Below are 22,148 nucleotides of genomic sequence, written 5' to 3' on the forward strand. Positions count from 1 at the left end.
TTATCATTTAATTGATTAATTAGTTCATAATTTATTTTAAGCAAATAATAATTTAATTCTCATAACTATGAATCAAATTAATAATAATAATAATAATAATAATAATAATAATAATAATAATAATAATAATAATAATAATAATAATATTTTAAGCAAATTATAATTTAATTCTTAGAACTATGATCATACTTTATTAAGAAAATCTTAATTTAATTTTTTAAAACTACAAAAATCATACTTTATGTACATTATTATTATTATTATTATTATTATTATAAACAAATCTTGATTAAATTTTAGAGCTATGAATCACACTTTATTATTATTATTATTATTATTATTATTATTATTATTATTATTATTATTATTATTATTATTATGTAAGAAAATTTGAATTTAATTTTAGAATTATAAATCATATAATTAACCTTAATAATGTACTTTGTTGTTACTAAAAAAATTATAGAGAAATTTATTATAAAGATTAAATTACAATTTAATTCTTATATATATTGATTAATTATATTTATTTAATGATACAAATCCAGAATACTAATAAATATTTTTGGTATTTCCAAACACTGGAAAATGAATCCATTAGGATTCATTTTCCACAGAATCATTTTCCTGGGAATAACAATCCCAATTCACATTACTTTCCTGGCAAACAAACATGCCCTTGATAATAGTCGAGAACCCCTGCGCACACACCACAAAAAGAAATGGTGATAAGGGACAGCCTTGTCTAAGGCCTCGAGATGGGGAAACCGAGCCGTATACTTTTCGATTAACAACAAAAGAGAATTCCACAGTCGAAATACATTGTGAAAAAAGTCTCACGACCCTCTCCGGAAAGTGCATCACCTACATCATAGTATAAAGGACTATATTTTTATTTATACTGCTTATTTAATGCTCATGTTTTTATTGAGACTCATTACCAAATATTGTAACAATTTATATTTATAATTTAAACAGATTCGAATATTTAGCAGGTGGAGTATATAAATGAGTAATATATAGTATATGTAATATTATCGCCTTTTAATTGAATTTGTAACTAGGATAAGGGCACATGTATATAAATATATTTTTTAAACATGTAATAAAAAATAGAAATATATATGTATCTTATTTTTTATTTATAATTTTTTAAAAATACTTTTTCCAATAAATTGTCGAGTACAATTGCATGGAAGTAAAATATTGAACATTTTTTTAAAATCTATATTGATAATTTATAACATAAAATAATTTTTCCGTCGAATCTTGAGGGGTCACACTCTGAAAATGGTAAAACGCAAATTATGATGGAAAAGATTTAATGGGCAAAAAAGAGATGTCTTATTAATCTTATTTTTCAAAGAACTTAACAATCATATAGTAGTAACGAAGGTGAAATAGGCACTCATGGCCTTGCTGTTTTTCTAAACATACTTTTACTATCCAAATATCAAATGTTCTCACTTACAAAATCATTCCAACTATAACTTTTACTATATTTTTGAAGGGCAAAATACTTTTACTACTGATCATATTTACATTCATGATCAAATATTTGGTTCTATTACTAAGATTAGTCTACAACTTAATCTCTTGAAATACAATAGAGGAAGAAAAAATTACTTCTCTCTACATTTTGGTTGTGAATAATACTCCATACAAGTTTTAAAATAAAAAATCCAAATTAAGATAATGAAATCTAAATTAAGGTAACAGACTAAGGGGCCGTTTGATTTGCAGTTTAGGATTGATTAGGATTAAAATTATCTTGAGAAATTAGTGCGGATTAGTGTGGATTTATATTATTTCATGGGTGTTTGATATCATGGCTACTTAATCCTATATTATGTTTGATATCCATAGGATTATGTTGGATTATATTATCTAATACCAAAACTATCCTCACATAATTTTAAAAATATCATGTGTGTCCACCATTACTTGGGCATTTGCATCGATATGCGTGAGGAAGGGTAGCAGAATTTTTATCCAACTTCTCAGTATTAAATTTATCCGAGGGGGGTGAGCGGATTATTAGTATGGGTTAATCCCACAAAATAGCATGGAGAAGTAGGATTAAGTAGGAGTTGACCATATTAACTGCATATGATATCAAACATCACACTAATCTGTATTAATTTAATTTATCCTACTTATAAACCCATATCAAACAGGCCCTAAAAGAGGCAGACTGTAACGCGAAAGTAGAAAAAGTAGGATGGGAATGGGAGGGACCAAACAGCAAATAAAAAGTCTAAGCGGGAGAAGTGGAGATTGTGATAACTATATGGGTCCGATTCCAGCTCGGCTCCAAACCACCAAATCAATTATCCAAAATCTATTTTTTCATGTTTCCACCTATTCTCTCTCTCTCTCATATCTTATATTTCAAATCCCATTCCCTCCTTCCCATTATTGGAGGAAAAAAAGGTCACCGTAAAAAAATGAGGAGATAAAATACTAACAAACTGCTTTCCCTCTCATTTCGCTAACGCTATCCTTTGCCGATTGAAACGGTCCTCAGTTGACATCTGAATTCCCTAAACTGCCCCTGCTTTTATTTTTATTTATCTATCCATTCGACATCTTTTTGTATTTATTATAATTACCACTGGCTTTATTTGTTTTGTTTCACCGATTGACATGCCAATATGACACGACTCTATTACCACAAAAATGGACATGCCAAAACTGAAAATTTGCATGTAACTATTTTTAGTAGACATTTATATCTATGTTTCTCAATATTTTATTTTATTTCTTTTAAAATCGTTTCATTTTTCACTTGCATCTTCGAGCGAGTTGCTTGTTTGCTATGGATTATAGTAAGACTATATATATGGGCATCTAATATTAAAGATTAATCTAAATAGATAAAAAAAAAAGTTATGTGGATTAATTCATTATTTATTAAGATTAATTAATAATTTGAAAGATAATTCGAAAAAAATTAAAAATTTGAATGATAAATTTTATAATTTGACTTAGTTAATCTGATTCATTTCATTAAAAAACTAAAATTATAAATATTTTAATAATAATAATAATAATAATAATAATAAAAATACTCAATTTTTCCTTATAATTTCGACGCAAACAAAGTGCAAAACAACTTTTAAAGTACGTCTTGCACATTAATTTCTTCTCATTTGAGCGACAAACAAATTTACTAGTTCTAAAGTTTTGTACTTGCAATAATCATGTCCAATTAATGAGACAAAATTATTTGAAGTGGGTCCCAACTTAATAGCAATTTAATTAGTAGTAGTGTATACTGTACTTGGTATTCTTGAACAAGAAAAAATAATTAGTCAATGACCATGAAATACTAGTAATCATTATTAATCACATCTTGGTCATCAATATTTTAATAATAATTGCATTATCCACTCGGTGCTTCATATGCATACACGCAATTTTACCTATTTGTCCACGCATAACAATATAAAAATTGGTTTCTTTTGTTACAAAGGGAAACCCATCAGTAGTATTTGTGAAGGCACCAAAAATTCTTTTATATTTCGATAGTTTGTCAAGTTATTAGTATATGAAAATTTGGTTTTGCATCTGAAAAACCTCTAAATAATCCGACGGTTGTAATTGAAGGAGGTCCACAACTTCTTGAAAAAAAAACGAGGTTTGAGGCATACACAAACACAGATGTGCGGTCTAACGCATTCCATTTCCCTCACACATTGGAATTTCCGAAATTTCCAATTATTGTAACTACCTGGCATTTGAAAATGCTATGTGGGAAATATATACTATTAAACAAGGGTAGTTTTGTAACACAAGTTTCAAGCTGTCATCAACTATATCGCAAATCTAGGAAATATTTTGTTTATTTCCGATATAGTAGTATTAATTATATGAAGCGATAGCTGTGAGTTATTGAGGGAAAAAAATCCGCCATGGTTTGCAAATTGATTATCAGGGATAAGCATTATCTATTTATTTATTTAGGAAATGGTTTTAAAATAAATTATAAGCAATATATAAATGTGAAACTGCCAAAATACTGCAGTGAAGACGCATAGTGCCCCCTATAAAGCCAATATTTCTTGTCATTTTGCTTTGCGAAAGGAAGATGGCGTTGGCTTCTGTATGCTGAGAAGTTTCGGCACATAAAGTTAAGATTGAGAAGTAAAAAATAGAGCGGCGAGAGAGAGAGAGGGAGATCGATGGCTGGAGTTTAGTAACAGAAGTATTTTTTGTTGACATAGAGATGGAGACGGATTAGTTATTGTAGTATCCAATTTCTCTTTTTTCAACTTCTTGTTTTTCAAGTTCTGAGTGAAGGTTGGATCTGTTGTTCCTGCATACTTGATTCTGTTTAGTTGTTGTGTTGAAGGAACTGGTTTTACATGTTTTCTATATAAAGTGTTGTCAAGATTAGACTTTTCTTTCGTGTTCCTTTTCTTTTGCATGAGTTCTTGTTGATGCAAATTTCCTATTTCTTTTAACTTGGAGTTGTTCTCAATGTTTTTGTGGAGGCGCTTGGTTCTGTTTATGGTGCTGAATTCTGAGTCAAACAAGAACTCAAAAATTTGATTTTTTTGGGTTTTGTGACCCCAAATTTCTACTGTATATTATTTCCACATGCACTTTTCTATTCATTTGTGTGTGTGTGTGTGTGTGAGAGAGAGAGAGAGAGGGGGGGTTGCTGGATAATTGGAGGCTTGGAGCTTCCTTCTCCGGTTAACCTATTTGAGAGGTCATGTGATTTCTTGTTAGGCGAATAACTAATCAATTCTCACCTGAATTTGGATAAGAATATGTTATATTTGTCTGGCATGTATTATTGCTCCACACCTTTTCCATGGCGTTTTTCTATCCATACAACTTTTTTACGGTTTTCAAAGCTCAATTTGAAAATATTAGCTATTCTACATTTTTTTCCATCAAATTGTTTCTCTCACTCAGATACTGTGAAAAAAAAAAAAAAAAAACTTGATGTTTGCTAATTTTGATGCGTGTTGTGTAGACTAAATGGATTCTTCTGAGGCTACAAAGGTTGTAATCGAGAGAATTTCGAGGCTGGAACCCGAGCATGTTGCAAAGAAGATAATCGGATACATGTATTTTCAAGGCCTTTCTGACCAAGAAATGATTAGATTAGCCTTAGGCCCTGATAGCTTAATCCATAACTTGATACAGAAAGCTAAAACTGCACGTTTATTAGCCCCATCACAAGTTATTTCACCTCCAATTTCCCCCACCATGAATCCACCCTCTTTATCAGATCCTTCATTTCAGTTTGCTCCCTTTCAATCAGTTTCCCCTCGTCCATTTCCATCTCCAACTGCATTTCGGAGGATGGATCCTTACTGGGATGCTCAGTTACCTGTAGAACAACCAACAATGCAGAATGCCCCTTTGAAGCTTATGCCATATTCTGACTATATAGGATTCGAGGATACATTAGATGTTGGAAAGCCCGGGGCTTCGAGTTTTCCGAATGATTACTATTGCCCTGAAGCTGCACTCAACAGTTTGAGTACCAGGGGTGCTAGAAGCTCTTCTAACTTGATGGCTTTTCCTGTCAAGACTTGTCATTATTTCATCAAAGGTTTTTGCAAGCATGGCAATAACTGTAGGTATTATCATGGGGAGTCGTTTCCGGAGACTCTTCCCCATGCTTTTGGTCTTAGTTCATATGATGTAGCTGGAGACGAGGGGTTCTTACCGGGGTCACTTGAGAAGCTTGAATTAGAAATTACTGAGCTCTTGAAATCTAGAAGGGGGCATCCTGTTTCCATTGCTTCTCTGCCCATGCTGTACTATGAAAAATATGGGAAAACTCTGCAAGCTGAAGGGTACTTGACTGAGAGCCAGAGACATGGTAAAGCTGGTTATAGCTTGACAAAACTTCTTGCTCGGCTGAAAAACAGTATTCGTCTCATTGACAGGTGAGGTTGTGGTTCTGCCTCCTCGAATTTACGTATCAAGCTTGTCTCTTTAGCAAATGTGGTGTACTGATTCTTTTGTTCTAGGCCTCATGGGCAGCATGCTGTGATCCTGGCTGAAGATGCTGCAAAGTATATGGACATTCGCGCTGAAAGAAATGATCCTGGTCCAATTGTTAGTGGCTCGCGTCAAATTTATATGACTTTTCCAGCTGAGAGCACCTTTACTGAAGAAGATGTTGCCAATTACTTCAGGTAACATCTCTATTTTTAGTGTTGATTGTGTTCCTCCCAATTTTAAGTTTGAATTTCTCTAATTGTTCGTTGGTTCTCTTTGCAGTAACTTTGGACCGGTGCAGGATGTGAGGATGCCGTGCCAGCAACAACGAATGTTTGGTTTTGTAACTTTTGTCAGTGCAGACACTGTGAAGTTAATTTTGTCCAAGGGAAACCCCCACTATGTGTGTGGTGCTCGTGTTCTTGTTAAACCATATAGAGAGAAGGCAAAGCTTGTTGAGAGGTATATTTTCTTCTCGAGTCACTTGTAGGAATTCTGTTTTGTGGTCTCTGGTTATCCAACTTTTGTACACATACAATTTGATATAACTTCCACAATTCACGGTATTTGCTAATAGTATAGTCATTGCTCAATTTATGGTTTTGTTCCACATGCAATTTGTGTATGAGATTATGCTACATCTTCATCCAGATAATATTTTTTTTTCTCTCAGATGACTTGGTCTTTGTTTCGTCCTTTTGAGAGGGCGTATATGATTTTATGCCAATTAGCTACTCCTCACTAGGAACTTGAGTGTATCCTGTCAATTTGTATCATATGGATTTCCATTTCCCGTGCAGGAGATACTTGGAAAATTTTGATCATCAAGTTTTTTTCCAGTCACACCCTACAGATATAGACTCAGAGCTTCAAACTGGTAATTTACCACTATTTTATCCATTAACTGTGTAGTGTTGTTATTTGATCACTTTGACTTGTACTGATATTAAGAGAACGTTCATCATGTTGGATTTGGATCTATTTTTATTTTTTTCATGCTCTTTACTTCCACATGGCAGGCTGGGATTCATCAAGGCTGTTCCCATGGCAGCTAATGGAAGAACAGGAACACACAATTGAAGTCGAGGCAATGCGCCTTGCACAGCTCCAGTTAGCTGGCAGACCTATAACCAGCCAGTCTATCTTTGGTTATTCCATGGATGAGCTAAAAGTGCCTGAAGGTCCTTTATCTTGTCTTTGAATTAGGATTCTTCATTGAATTGTTCACATTTGATGTTCATGTCAAATTCTTGCATCAAACTTGCGCAGGTCACCCCAAATTTCCATCAAGAGAACAATTCAATTATCTGTTGGGCGTTTTGAACAGTGGCTCTACCAGTGATGATAACCCCAAGTATCCAGTTAACAACTGTGGTGATCAGGAGAGGTTGGCATGATTCTTTACCCAGATATTGTCTTCTTATAGTGCTTTTGCGTTCCTGCCTGTGATTGTTTTGATGACATTTTTGTCTAAAGAGTCCCCTCAATTCTTTTATTTGTTAATAGAAAATTTTCCTATTATTAATGTGGGAAAAACTCAGTCTATAACATTTGGGAGTCTGTTTTAGGTTGTCTTAATTTTTTGCTGCTTATTACTTATTTGCTGGTGATTACTCGTGGTGTGCAGCGCTCAAGGAGTTAGTCTACCGGATAGCCCTTTTGCCTCTGCGGTGGCCAGCAGCATTTCAGCAGTTATATAGTTGAAGATACAAGATTATAGAGCTTATAGAGAGGTGCTGGTTTTAGAAGGCAACACCACTAGTCAACACAAATACACTTAAATTTTTCTGCCACTCAAAGTTATGCTGCAAGTATACATCGTTAGTCAATACAACAGAATCATGTCCTCCCCACTGATTGGGTTGAAGGAGTTAGGAAATGCAATACAGAGAAAAGTACATCACATGTAAGCAAGTACTGATTTTCTTTTCGTTCAAGTCGTCTCTCTGCTGAAGAAGAATATAGGGATCTAGTTTTTTCTGATGAAGAAATGTAATATAGGAAGTTAGGAAGGTAGCAGAGATGTGATAAAATGGTCATACAAGGTAAATAACTTATTTACAGGTGTACGTATGAGTAGTTTAACAAATCTAAGGACATTATCAATACATATTTCTCCTTTGTCTGCTTCGATCCTTAGCCATTTACACTGCGCGAAACGATGCAAATTATGCTGGATTTTCCATAAGTAGATATATAGATGGATAGGGTTTGATTGGTTCATATATAGTTGCTTATCTTCTTCTCTGGCTTTTAGGTAAAGGCAGATTTTTTATATAGAAAAGTATAAACCACATGCACTAACACGTAGTGGATGTGTGTTGTGTGAAATTAGATCTGTTGTGCAGGTATGTGACTTTATATGTTGTATTATTATTATTGTGGTGGAGATGGATGATGAGCGTTGGACATTGATAGTGTGTTTCTGGGGCCATGCATGCAATTGGGATATTGAGTAAATGTAACCATAGGTTTCTTGCCATCATTTAATGATGGGGCATCCATTTCTTGATACATATGTAGAGAGTTGGGGGGTTTTGGTGATGGGTCCCCACACCAACCATCACCAATTCTTCCAACGGAGTCATTGTTGAGGAGATTGCACATGATATTCATTAGATTTCAGAAAATTAATGTGATGAAATCTAATCAAGTTATGAACTAAATGATCTCAACATTTTACGTGATCATAAAATATGTACTATTTATATGAAACATAAAAATAGGGCTAAATAAAAGAGGGTTAAGTCACAATTTGTGTCGTTTAACTTCGAGCGTTTTCATATGTTACCCAATTCTTTGAAAAAATGATCATAAAAATGTCCTGAAAAATGTTCCCAACTCAAAGTTTTGAATTTTTTATAACTTTGAAAAAAGTTTCGATTTATATTTAATACTCCTTCCGTCTTACTCTAGTAAGTTCATTTCTTTCGGGCACGAAAATTAAAAATTTATTTTTTTAGAAGGAAAGTAGTGTAGTCTACATCAATTAAATATATTTTTTTTACTCAAAAAACGATCCTATTCTAGTGTGACGTCACAAAAAGGAAAACAAGCCTATTAAGTGGGACGGAGGGAATATTACAAAATCCGACAGTGAAATGATGAATTTTCTAAAAAATGACGTTGTTTAGAATGCAGTAGTGCCACTGAACGTTCACGTAAGATTCAATTTGAGCAAAACTATAAATCATAGTATTAAATTTATAATAATGTTAAAGGTCATGTATTTATTGACACATTTTTGTATACAAAATAAAAAATATCAAAAGTTAGCATATTTAAACGCTAATAACTTTAGGACTTGTTTGTTGTATAGGATAATGGTGGGATAAATATTTATAGCAATTTCATATGTTATTTGTTTTATCATAGTCCTTTATAAATTAATGGACTGCTATCTACTATTTATATTTTTCTGATTTTGTATCACATTCGAAAGGTGTGCTAACATAACACTTTATATATATATATATATATATATATATATATTTTACTAAATATGATATTGATATTTAATAAATTAGTGACATATTAATGAAAGATATCGCACATTATCTCATACCACGCAGCAAACGAAATATAAATTAGTGGTAAGTTCATGGATCAAAAATTGTCAAAATTGAAATCATAAACTATTATTAACCCTAATAAAAATACAATTCATCATAATAAAAGTATAATATGGCATAAAGAAAAATACACAAAAAAATATGGCAACTTTTATGTAAACAAAATAAGATAAATAATACAAACTCTTTTTTATATTAAATGTGGTTTTTCATGTGGACATCTACACGGTGCAGACCACTTACATATTCAAATAGGACATTTATAAGTGTCTTATTATATACTCCAATAGGACATTTATAAGTGTTTTGGTCGCAAACGAATGCGTACTAGTGTATGGGGATGGGACAATACACTAGTTACAAACTTTCGTTTGCTTATCAGAGTGTTGTGTTTTGAATAGGGTCGGGTGATAATGAGTCAACTAATTTGATGTAGATCAATTTACCGATTTTAACTAACTGATATCTAGATAAACCTATTCTAACTGCGAGTACAGTTAATAATCCTACTGCCTGCTCAAAAGATGATCAGTTGAACTACTAGTTGACGTGTGCGGAATGTGGTGGTGTGTTCACTCGCTTTTTCAAAATCTTTCTAAGCTAACTTTTCAACTTAATCAATTCAGTTTATAATCAGAAAGCTTAAATCAGTTTTGTATGAAGATGCTGATTGTGATGAATAAGCTTGTCAGTATGGAGATAATATAAACAATAAAAGCAATACTGAATGTAAGTATAGAAAGTAATAACACAATCAGTTTAGAGTGGTTTGGAGAATTCTCGTACATCCACTTTCCCTGCATGCAGAAGAATCCAGTATACGCCGGGACTCCTTGTTATGAAGTTGCAAGTCAGCTAACCGATACTTACACTTTGTACTGCGGAAGTGACCCGTTGCAACTTACGTGAATTGCAACTGTAGATACCTATAAGATTTGAGTATGCACGAACTTGCAGCTCAATTTCACTACGTCCTTCTTCTACTCTAACATCGATCTTAAACTGAACCCGTGAGAGGTATAGAAGGTGGGTTTCCAATTAATGAGCACACTGTTACAATATGAACAGTAGGCATTGAGTGTGCTCGAGTTCTAGGCTTAAGATACAAAGATTTGATTCTAAGAACTAAGTGAATGTATATACTCACAATCTGGAAGAACTAAACTTGTAGTTCCAGAGTTGAGTTTGTTTACACCGTTGATTCCCTTCTTCGGAAATACGCTAAACTTTTTGTGAATGATAACTTGAAGGCTTGATCACTTGTGAATTCAAATTGACAGCATTTTTGGTAGCCATTCCGTTGAATATCTCGGGGTATTTATAGGCTGAAGCATAAATTTTTTTGTTGGAGAGAACATCTTCAAATCCTTGGTGGTTTGTTTGATTCCACGGATGGCTCTGCAGTTCCGTATGCTGACGATGTAGACATTCCTGGAAAATTCCTTGCACTAGGTTGGACTTTCTTCTGGAAAAGCGAGATACTCATTTAATGCCAAATCTATAGCATTAAATATCTTCTATGGTTTGTCATGCCTCGTATGTTTACTCCACTTCTATTTGACTTTAAACTTATGTAGCAAATTTGAATTGGGTGGGCAACACTTTCAGTTGGATGGTATTAGCTGATCTCCTAGTACATGAAGAACACTTTGGTCCTTCAGACTAAGCAAGTAGATTGTCTAGCTGATCCATTAGCTCACTTACCAAACTGATATCCTGTAAACAGAAAATGCACGCTCACCTAATAGATCAGTTGCAATCTACAAGATAGAGTTTTGGCATGTCATCATCAATTTTAGGAGTTCTGGTACCAATCAAACATCATAATTTTTCCAACAATTTACCCTTTTTTAATGATGCTAAAACCATTGACACTACATAATAGGTCTTTCTTCACCGTGATAGGATAGAGCCTCTTAGTGTTCTTGCTCATGTCGGGGTTGGTCATCTGCATCTCCAAGCTCCCCTTCAGACAAACATTGAACTCCATCTGATGTAGAATGTCTTCATTTTGGAGTGAATGATGATTTATTTTTTGTTGAACTCATCTTTTTATAGAGCAAGAATTCTTGACTGTTTTACACGGGAGCTGTGCATGAAAGTAGTTGTCACATGCCCACCATTTCTTTTTTATGTCTTGTCTGATTTAACCACACTCCCTTTTTAGGCATGCATTGTCGCGCTTAAGCCTGGATTGACGTGGTTAAGTGTGCATTTGACTTCATTTGATTCTATAATGAGACTTGATACGTTTCAATTTTATACGAAAAGCACAAATTTTGAGGAAATCTTTCTAATACTAAGACATTATTTGAGAATAACAGTTGTGCATTATGACTAATGAACGTAAGATCTTGCAATTAATTCAGATATTCATGTACATTAAATGCATTTTGTTAATACTTAATTGAAATGCATCTTACTTATATGATGATATAGTAATCAGCAGATACCACTTTAGTCGTCAAACGTTGAACTTATTAGCTGATGATATAGTCTACTGGCAGAGGTGGCTTGTGAGCATGCGTTTCCCCTTACTTCAGCAATTCTCTTCATACTAAATGATTGACTGATCATCTGGCTAATGAGGAGTCACATTAGTCATCTGGGTTGAGTAGACCCAGTTTTTCACATAGCATTCTGAACTGATCTTCAGCTAGAGGCTTTGTTAGTATGTCAGCCCGTTGAATGTCAGTGTGAATTTTCTTAACAATCACGTCATTCTTTTTAACGTTGTCTCTAATGAAGTGGTGTCTGACATCCACTTGCTTGCATCTTGTGTGAAGAATTATGTATTATAAAATAATGTATTACATAATTGTATGTTATTAATACATATTTCATCCGTTCCATTACAAATGTCCCATTTTCCATAATGGGATGTCCCATTACAAATGTCCCATTCATTTTTTGGCAAATAATTAAAAGACTAATTAACTAATGAACCACCACTTACTCTCTCTCTTTCTCTTACTCTCTCTATACCTACTTTTACAAATTTCAATATATTTTTCTCTCCATCAACTCATTTTATTTACTAATTACACATTACTTAATATTCGTGCTCAGTAGCAATAGAACATTTGTAATGGGGCGGAAGTAGTATTGTATGTAATGTCTTACTAGATAGTGTTAATGGGTACAAATGCCTATATTTATAATTTCTAACTAAAAATGTCCACTTTTATAAAAAAATCTTGATCATATACCCAAATTAAAGTGAATGGTCGAAATTTTCCTTGGATGTTGATGGCTTTATATCATTTTTGTGTAAAGTCTTATACTTTTTTGACACAAGTACAATTGTGTAAGAAAAATAACTAGTTGTCGCCCGAACGACAAGATACTTTTTCTTATAGTAAATAAAATTTCAATTGAAAAAGTAGCTTGCCGATCGAAAAAGTAGATTGTCGTGCGGGTGGCAACTTACTTTTCCGACAACAAGCTATTTTTGTCTCTGCAAGTAAATTGATTGAGATATTAAGGGTAATTTAATTAATTTAGGCATAGACACAATAGTTTTATCAAAGTGGGCATTTTTCATTATAACTTAACAAAAATGGGCATTTTTAATTTTTAATTTTTACTCTACTATAAAATATTCCCTCCCTCTATGATAAATGTGGCGTGGATGGCAAAACACGATTTTAAAAAAAATTGAGAAATGTGTATAAAAGTAGAGAAAGAGAGTCACCTAAATTGATTAGTTATGTAATTAATAAATAGTTAGTTAGATGAATTTTCTGTAAATGTTGTGTGTGAATGTGGTTAAAATATAAGGATATGGAGTATATCCTAACATGAAAAGATCACACTTATTGCGGACGAACGAAAATAACAAAATGGCTATACTTATTGTGGTCAAATGCAGTAATATTAATATTGTTTAATCGACATTGTCTTAATATGACGATGCAATTCCTTTTCATATTTGTAGTAGTAAATTATGAGATTATTAAGATATTATTACAATAACGGGCATTATTATATGAGATTGAAACATGAATGGGTAGAAAATTCACTTTTTAATTAATTTTGGAACGAATAAGAGTATATAAGTTATAAACGGGGACAAATATATAGATTCGTAACAACTTATATTTATAAAATTAAACGGGTTCGAATAGTTAATCAAATTTGGGACGACTACGAGTATATATATTTTAGACGGGTACGAACATTTATCGACATGTCTACCATAAACTTTCTCTAATTTTAAGTGTTTTTGTTATTTAAATTATTTGGATATAAATAGTACACATTCTTGATGGATACGAACATTTATCAACATGCCTATATGAATTATTTTTTTTAATTTTCAATGTCATATTTTTGTATATTAATATTTCTTATGTAATGTTCAATTTTCTATTAAAATAGGAAAATTATATGTGTGAGTAGTTGATGTATATTACAATACATTTTTGTGATTAAAATAAGTAATAAAATTACTTATACACCAATACACTTTTTATATAAATATATAGATTTTTTTGTAAAAATAAAATCTTCACAAACTGAAAATAGGAGAGGCAGAGAAGATTCAAACCACACCAACCTACACTATATTAGAAGAGGTCGCGTAATTTATTTATTTTTTGGTAAATTACATAATTCAAAGGCCACGCGATGGAGGACTCGAACTCAGGACCTCAGGTATTAACCTCATACCGGTAGATCAACACAAATACGGAAGTCGCGTAATTATTACTTCTTCCTTGCTTTGCCAATATTAATAACCTAATTCGCTAGTTCGTCAAACCGAAATAGTAAAGCAACGTTTGTAGGATACAATTAAATTAATGAAGCTTTAAAACAAAAATAAAATTAATGAACATCTCACAGCATTTCAGTCGACAGTACACAACCACATGAACAGAAAAATGAAGCAAAGCGGTAAAATATATTTGGTCTATATAAGTATAAGACTACAAGAAGAGCCCACTTAATTATGCATATTCCCTCAAAAAAATTATGCATATCTTCGTATTTACTGGACGAAGAATAGAAATTTCTAGAACACAGGAGAAAATTATAACCATCTATATTTTTAAGACCTAAAATCTTTCTTCTCATCAAACCTTAATATTGTGTTTGCCGATTGGAGCAAAATAGAAACCACAAGCTTACTTCTATATACTGGAAAGAAAGCAAACGCATACGCCTTAGTAATGCATCTGCAGCAAAGGCGACAACTCCATATTATATATATCCTTGATGAAATCCCTTGACTTATAAACCTGCTAGAGGAACATCAAATTTAGAATCAAGTTGGAACATGGACAACTCAAAAAAACAAAATACAAAAAGTTCGAACATGGTAAAAGCTCTAGTAGAGGAGATCTTGCTGATTAGAGCTTTGACAATTCCTTCATACATGTTGGTAATTCTTGATTTTACCACGTGCACATTATGTCAATACTTCCAAGTCTTTTTTCTTTTCTTTAAAGAGTGTCAATAATGGTTCTTATTTCACCTCTGTGATGACTCGAACCCCCGACCTAATGGATGGAGGGTAAACATCTTACCAACTGAACTCTGCGTCGTTGTTAGTCACTACTTCCAAGTTCCAATGAGGGATGTGATGAAGTAGGTTTTCACTATTTGTTCTAGTGGTGTATCAAAACCTTATTCAATCGCAACAATAAATAGCAAAAACTGTAAATGAAAATTGATGTGTGAGATCCTACATGCAAAACTTAATTTCTAAGAAAATGCTATAATGTCAGAGACTCTACACATGTCTGCATTTTTTAAATTTGAATTGACTTTTAATTCGTTATACCCTTGACTGTACATTCCCATTGACTTTCTCGTTTGAAGATACATATTTTCGACCACCGAAGGCCAGGATACTACTTCTTGAATCATTCTACGATGGGATTTCATTATTTTTCTTTAACATTATGTTTAGGATTTAGGCTATAATGTTCTACAGTCGAGCATATTCCAAAGGACCACAATCAACACCTTTCAAGGTTATATCATTCAGCCGTCCACGCAAATATAGAGATATATTAATACGAGGATAAAATGCCCAATGAAGCACATAACTGGCAATGGCAAGAAAGAAGGTATGATGATAGTATCTGAAATAGTAGATCTCTAATTTCTAATGACTGTAACAGAAAGCAAGGGTTTAGTAACACCTCTAAATCGTACCTTGAATTATGGAGAGATATTGTGCAAGCTGTAGAACTGTTAGAATCACCAGCAGTTAGTAAAAGCCAAAGCAGACTTCACCAAAATTGTTTCGCCAGCTCCAGAATCGAAGTGGCCCAAAGCCTAGCACTTATTTTATATACTACAATGACCTTTTTCCAGCTTCAGACGGAAATGCCCCAAGGCCTGCCACATATTTGAATACTAGAATTAAGTTTTACAAACATGCACCTTTTCCGAATCCCGAAAGAAAATGAAATATATGAGTAAGTTAGAAACCAGCAAGCAGTCTTACCATGGATAGGTAATTTCTTTGATCTTAAAGCATCGGTGGTCAGCAATCTGATATGTAATATGTTATACATCTTCTCGTTCACAAGTAGTAGACAAAGGGGGATTTATGCCTATTAGTACTGCCTTTCATATTTCTTTGCTAAGTCTTTGAGCAGTAACCTTTGGCGAAAATCCAGATATTTATCTAAGCTAGTTCCTGCCCACTGCCGGCAAAACGATTCATCAGTTGGGACAAATGAACTCAAAGGGAATGGCCCTTTCGGAGCTTTCTTCAATGAAACCAGGAATCGATGACGGGGTCTGATCCGTTGGTCCAAAGACAAGCTAAGGTACGTTGGATATTTGGTCAGAGAGTGGACCTCATTCTTAAGTTCATTTACCAAATACATGTATTTAGGCTTCAGATTCCCCTCCAGTGAAAGTGAGAATACCTGAAGGTTTGTTAGAATCATCAACTATTTCAGGCATAAAAGATATAGTATACTAAATCACAAATACGCTAAAGCAAACACAATTATCAAAAACACAACCAAATCAATTACACTAGGGAAGCAAGGGGACCTGTGTAAGGCTGGTTAATACTTTCAGTATCTCTGAATTTTGCATACCAATACTCCGTAAAAAATTGATTCTGCGGAGCAAGCCATCTTCAATGCTGTAGTGGAGGAGTTGGGGATGCTTGGTGACCATCTTCACTATACTCTGTCTAGGAGCACCCAACTCTTTCATTAGGAAATCAAGACGAGTTTTCCATGAATTATCTATCCGCTGAACCAGGATTTGAGGACTTAACTGCACAACCTTACTGATGTCTTTCTCCTGGATTCCTATCTCATCTTTCAAATACTGGACTGTGGGTTTTAAGGAATTTTCAACACTGTAAGAAAACAATGAGGGCGTGGCAGCGATTATTTGCCCTATTCGAGAAGATGGAATGCCCAAGCTACATAAAAAGGCAACATGAGACTTCAGATTGTTTTCCACAGTGTACTGCAATATTTGAGGCTGTCTCAAAATTATCTTTTGAATATCTCTATGCTTAACACCAACACTCAACAAGTATTCCAATCTTTCCTCAGCTGATTCAACATTTATCTGGAGTGACGGCATGTGCCTCTCATACATCTGGATGAAGTGGCGTTCCTTGAGCCCGAAGGTGCTCAAATAATTGAGAAGGGGAAAATATCTTTCGTCTAAGTCTAGCTCCTCCGACAAATGACCAAATCTGTTCTGAACAGAACTTTCTGCTTCCTGGAACAATCAGAGTGTACTCTTTAGTCCGGCATAACTTTGATATTGATATGAGATAGCTAGCTAGGAAGGCATAATACCTTGACTTTAGAATTCAATGTTGAAGAAACAACACCGAGAGGACCATCTCCATCTATTTTTTCCATATTATATATGCCATTCTTCGCAACGGACTTTCTCGGCCTTGTTGCAAGATTGCGTGCAGGGCTGGATGATTCCAAACCCCAAGTTTTTCCTATGTGCCTGGTTCGGCCTGTTTATGAAATATTTCCTTAAAATGATCTGTATCTATCACAATTTCAATTCTTTTTCTTAGTTTAGAACTACCTTGTCCCTTGTTAGCTGCACTTTTCAGCTTTAACCGCTGTCTATCAGTCTCAGAAATTTCAACATCTCCCAATTCATCCTGGTAAAAAAGCCCAAAACATTAACTTGACAAAACATTTCAACCATGATGAAGATACCTTGAACCACAAAGAATAGGTTATCTAAATCAAATGTAACAATTGATTGGTCATGTATATGGGGATCTCAACTTAAGTAACTAAACAAGCATATTCAGGAGGCGTTTCGTTCAAGTGATAAGACATGATTGATAAAATAATCCAACTTAATCAAGTGCTTAGTTTGCATGATTCGGCCTAACTCAGCCCGCACCCTAATCATATCAATCTTATTTATCCTATCCCCGATACCAAACGTCCAAGGCACATAACTGATTTACAGATTATCTTCTAAGAGAATCCAAATAAAACTTTACTCACTTCAAATTAGATCCAAATAGTCCAAATAAATTTGAGTGAATCTACTAAATGTACATGTAGCTCAACTGCTGAACTACATTCATGAACAGATAAAGAAAAATTAGGTGTTGATACTAACATAAAATTCTGCAATTTCGCAAACCAAGACACAGTGAAATGGAAGAATCATAGAGATAAGAAAAACATATACGTCAGACAACCAATCGTCCTCCCCGTCGTCGAGTTGATCAGAAGCAGCGGCGCGCACATCGTCATCAGTGTCGTAGGGCGAGAGCGGGTGGCCGTGCCTGGAGCGTCGGTTGGACTTCAATATCTTGGGATTGGAATGCGACGAGGCGACTCGGGTTCTGCAGCTGAATCTTCCAGCGGGGGATTGGAGGAGGGAGGCAGCGAGAAAGAGGAGAGAGGAGGCGTGGGAGAGGGAGCGGTGGTTGAGCGTGGCAGTGGAGAAGGACAAAACAGCCATTATTAGCTGAATTTAAGAGTGGAAGGAAGAGAATAGGAGAATATGCCGCTAAGTATGCTCTAAAACCCTAGAGAGATTTTAGGGAATGAAGGAGGAAACGCTACGACCGTACAATGCCAACCTTATCTTGTTGTATTCTTACATGCTCTTCTACTAGTTTCTCTGGTTTCGCTCCATTTTACGTTCTCAATCACTCTAGTCCTCGTGTCGGATGAATTTTGTAAGGTGAAAACCACCTCCATTTTTTTTTCTTTTATATTTCATTTCATTCCATCTACGGCATATCTTCTTAATTTATTTTACAAAGTAATTTCAATAATTATCATCCTTATATTTTTCTTACATATTTATATATTTTTTCACTAATAAATATACCACTTTTATTTTAATTGAACTATTAAGGGTTAATTGTCTGTAAATCCATAACGTTTACACGGAATTGATTTTTGCTCCTAATTTGAAAAATCCGCTTTTAAATCCATAACCTTTCTTTTTTGTCTCGTTTTTATCCGGTGACCGGTTTTCTTACTCCGGCGCCGAAAATGACATGGTGGCAGTCGGAATTGATGTCGTGACAGCCGGAAATTGACACCTAAGCATATTATGACATGTGGCATAAAAAAAAAGAATATAAAAAAGAAAAATGCCCTCATGTCTTCTTCCCCTTTCCCCCACCCCAAACCCTAATTCCCCCTCCCCAATCCGACGCCACCCCTTGCGACCTCCGGACACCGACGCCCGCCGCCGTCCGTCCCCCATTCCCTTCCCCCACCTTGGTACCGCTGCTGCCTCGATGGAATTCGAGAATGACGACAACGGTAGAGTACCCTTCTCTGCCCAAATCCAGAACAACGACCAAGGCACCGGATTTGAGAACGACGACGACTGAACCAGATGGAAGAAGAGAGCTAGGGCTCAGAATCGATTTGAGAAGGGGGTGAGGACATACTAGACGACTTGAGAGAGATGGAGAGACCGACTCTCGTCCCTCCGCCGCCCCTGCCCATTCCTCTGCTCACAGCTCCTGCTTTCAGCCGCCACCACCCTTTGCTACGACCTCAGGAGCGTCGACGGCATCTGGAGAAAGAAATGGGAAATGAGAAAAAAATCGGCTGCCAAAATCATCGGCAAACCCAAATCTGTAAGGCCTGATTTCGTTTGCCGATTTGGAGGTGTACCGATTTCATTTGGGTTTGATTTGGTTGTTGCAATTGGAGTTTGATTTGATTTCATTTGGCGCTTTGGAGTTTGATTTGGTTGTTGCAGTACGTGATGGTGGTGGTGAATGGAGGTGTGCCAATTTCATTTGCCGATGATTTTGGTAACAGCTTTAGATTCGGGTTTGGGCGGCGCCGGTGGTGGTGGCAGGGGGAGGCGGCGGCCGGTTGGGGGAGGGGAATTAGGGTTTGAGATTGGGGGTTTGTGAAAGATGATGATGATGATGTGGAATTTTTTTTCTTTTTATTTTATTTTATTTTATGCCACATGTCATAATATGCTTAGGTGTCAATTTCCGGCTGCCACGACATCAATTCCGACTGCCACCGTGCCATTTCCGACGCCGGAGTAAGAAAAAATCGATCACTAGACAAAAACGAGACAAAAAAGAAAGGTTATGGATTTAAAAGCGGATTTTTCAAATTAGGAGCAAAAACCAATTCCGTGTAAATGTCATGGATTTACAGGCAATTAACCCAACTATTAATCATTATTACCATTTTTTTATTATTAATTTTTCTAATTTGTGGAACTATTCTCCACTCATAAATTACACAGTTAACTTTTTTTAATACTCGTATCAACTTTGCTTGAAAAAATATTTTGTGAACGAAAAGAGTATATAAATAATTAATTGTGTTATAACTTAATAAATTATATTATTAATGCGATGATTTATAGATTATAATACGTGTTAAAAAAACAAAATAGAGTCAAAATTACTTATCTTTAAGCCATAAACCCTATTGAAAAACCATTCAATCATAAACAATTAGCATGCAACAACAATGTGACGTCCATTAAAATCATTTACATCTATAACCGTCGACTCGACTGGGCCTGCCAATCCAAGCTCGATATGGGCTGGCCCCTGGCTAACCCGTTCGAGTAGATGGTTTAGTTGAGCTGCTCTTTTGAGATAGGTTTTACTTGGATTATTTATCAAAATAAAATCTAGCTCAACATCTGAATCGCTAAAAGTTCAATCCGAGCCTAGAACTTTCGGATTCCAGGCTAGCTCATCGAGCTCGAAAAATTTATAAAATAAATTAACTAATATATTTCGCTTATTTGTCACCAACAAATATATTCATAAAATCAATGGTATTTCAATATCGACTTATATAATTAATATGCAATTTTTAGAGGGATATGGATGAATGCATTTTCTTAAATCATTATTATTTTCAAATTTTTACATCTAATTTTTTATGTTAAGTATTAAATTAAAAATATAGAGAAGTATTGGTTCTAAAATAAACATAAAGAAGTAAAATGATGAACATTCTTTAATAAAAATATAGAGAAGTATTCCTTCTAAAATATGGGCCCCATTCCATTCTAGGAGCAGTTCATTTTAGTTGTGCTCATAGACCGAACTGAGCCTACAAACTCTATTTACATCCAAAACTTTTGCCCTTGATTAGTGTCGTCCAATTGAGCTTTCTCATTTCTCTTATTATTCTCGTAGGAAAGTGAACAAAACTCATAAAAAACGGACATTGCAAGAATACAACGGATCGTACGTACGGGACTAGGGGTGGCACAGTACGGTATACCTTATTAAATCGAACATACCTTATACCTTACCTTTATCTCCGGTATGGAGAAAATTTATACCTTTATCTTACCTTTACATACGGTATACCTTAGTTCGGTATACCTTAAGTACGGTATGGAGAATATACAAAACCTTTACCGTACCTTTATTTCGGTATACCTTACCGAATTTCGGTATACCGTACTTTCATGGTATACCGCACTTTAACGGTATACCAAAATAATTGGTATTACCGAAATCGAAAAAATTTAATACGGTAAAAAATTGATAACTAACTTATTTATTTAAAACATGTTTAGATAATGAATAATATTTAACAAATATAATAATGACATAATAGTTATATCAAATTGTATAACTCATGGAAGTATATAATTTTATTATATTTATAGTCTCATACTTATATATTCATAAATTATATTTATGTTATAAGTTGGGTATAATTTAGTTTAGAAAAATAATCATAATTATATATACTATACAATATAACTATGTAACTCACGTCACATGATTATGATAATAAAACTATGTTATATATATATATATATATATATATATATATATATATTAATATAAACAACACTATCATATAATTATAAGATACTTATATTATTTGATTATATCTATAATCTCGTACTTACATGTTCATATATTATACTCCCTCCGTCCCGCTAAAGTTGGCAACATTCGTTTCGGCACGGAGATTAAGAAATTGAGTGTTATATATTTTAATAGAGTGTGGCCTACAATTGTTGACCAAAATAGTAAGTAATTGTTGACTTAATTAAAGTAATTTTGGCATTTTTAGAAAGTGGCCTACAATTGTTGACCAAATTAGTGAGTAATTGTTGACTTAATTAAAGTAAACTTTTGCCATTTTTAGAAAGTGGCCA

The 22,148-nt window shown here is 34.2% G+C and overlaps 2 protein-coding genes across 3 annotated transcripts; one reads left to right on the forward strand and one right to left on the reverse strand.

The window, feature by feature from the left end:
* Positions 1-3,879: 3,879 nt before the first annotated feature.
* Positions 3,880-8,098, forward strand: LOC130986205 (zinc finger CCCH domain-containing protein 18-like). The gene is made up of 8 exons (XM_057909520.1): positions 3,880-4,302; positions 4,988-5,912; positions 5,997-6,164; positions 6,250-6,429; positions 6,768-6,844; positions 6,987-7,148; positions 7,237-7,354; positions 7,595-8,098. Exons 2-8 carry the CDS (start codon positions 4,993-4,995, stop codon positions 7,665-7,667), a joined length of 1,698 nt encoding a protein of 565 aa, XP_057765503.1. The 5' UTR covers positions 3,880-4,302; positions 4,988-4,992; the 3' UTR covers positions 7,668-8,098.
* A 6,325-nt stretch (positions 8,099-14,423) lies between these two features.
* Positions 14,424-18,710, reverse strand: LOC130986206 (transcription termination factor MTERF9, chloroplastic). 2 transcript variants are annotated; one of them, XM_057909522.1, is made up of 7 exons: positions 18,201-18,710; positions 17,574-17,652; positions 17,327-17,499; positions 16,557-17,246; positions 15,997-16,426; positions 15,702-15,887; positions 14,424-14,779 (listed from the first exon to the last, which is right to left on the reverse strand). In XM_057909522.1, the coding sequence occupies exons 1-5, from the start codon at positions 18,474-18,476 to the stop codon at positions 16,109-16,111; spliced, it is 1,536 nt and encodes a 511-aa protein (XP_057765505.1). In that variant the 5' UTR covers positions 18,477-18,710; the 3' UTR covers positions 14,424-14,779; positions 15,702-15,887; positions 15,997-16,108. The 2 variants fall into 2 exon arrangements, with proteins under 2 accessions (XP_057765505.1, XP_057765504.1); XM_057909521.1 differs by having other exon boundaries at positions 14,424-14,782; positions 18,201-18,703.
* Positions 18,711-22,148: the final 3,438 nt, after the last annotated feature.

The sequence above is a fragment of the Salvia miltiorrhiza genome, chromosome 5, assembly GCF_028751815.1.
Source record: "Salvia miltiorrhiza cultivar Shanhuang (shh) chromosome 5, IMPLAD_Smil_shh, whole genome shotgun sequence".
NCBI lineage: Eukaryota > Viridiplantae > Streptophyta > Magnoliopsida > Lamiales > Lamiaceae > Salvia > Salvia miltiorrhiza.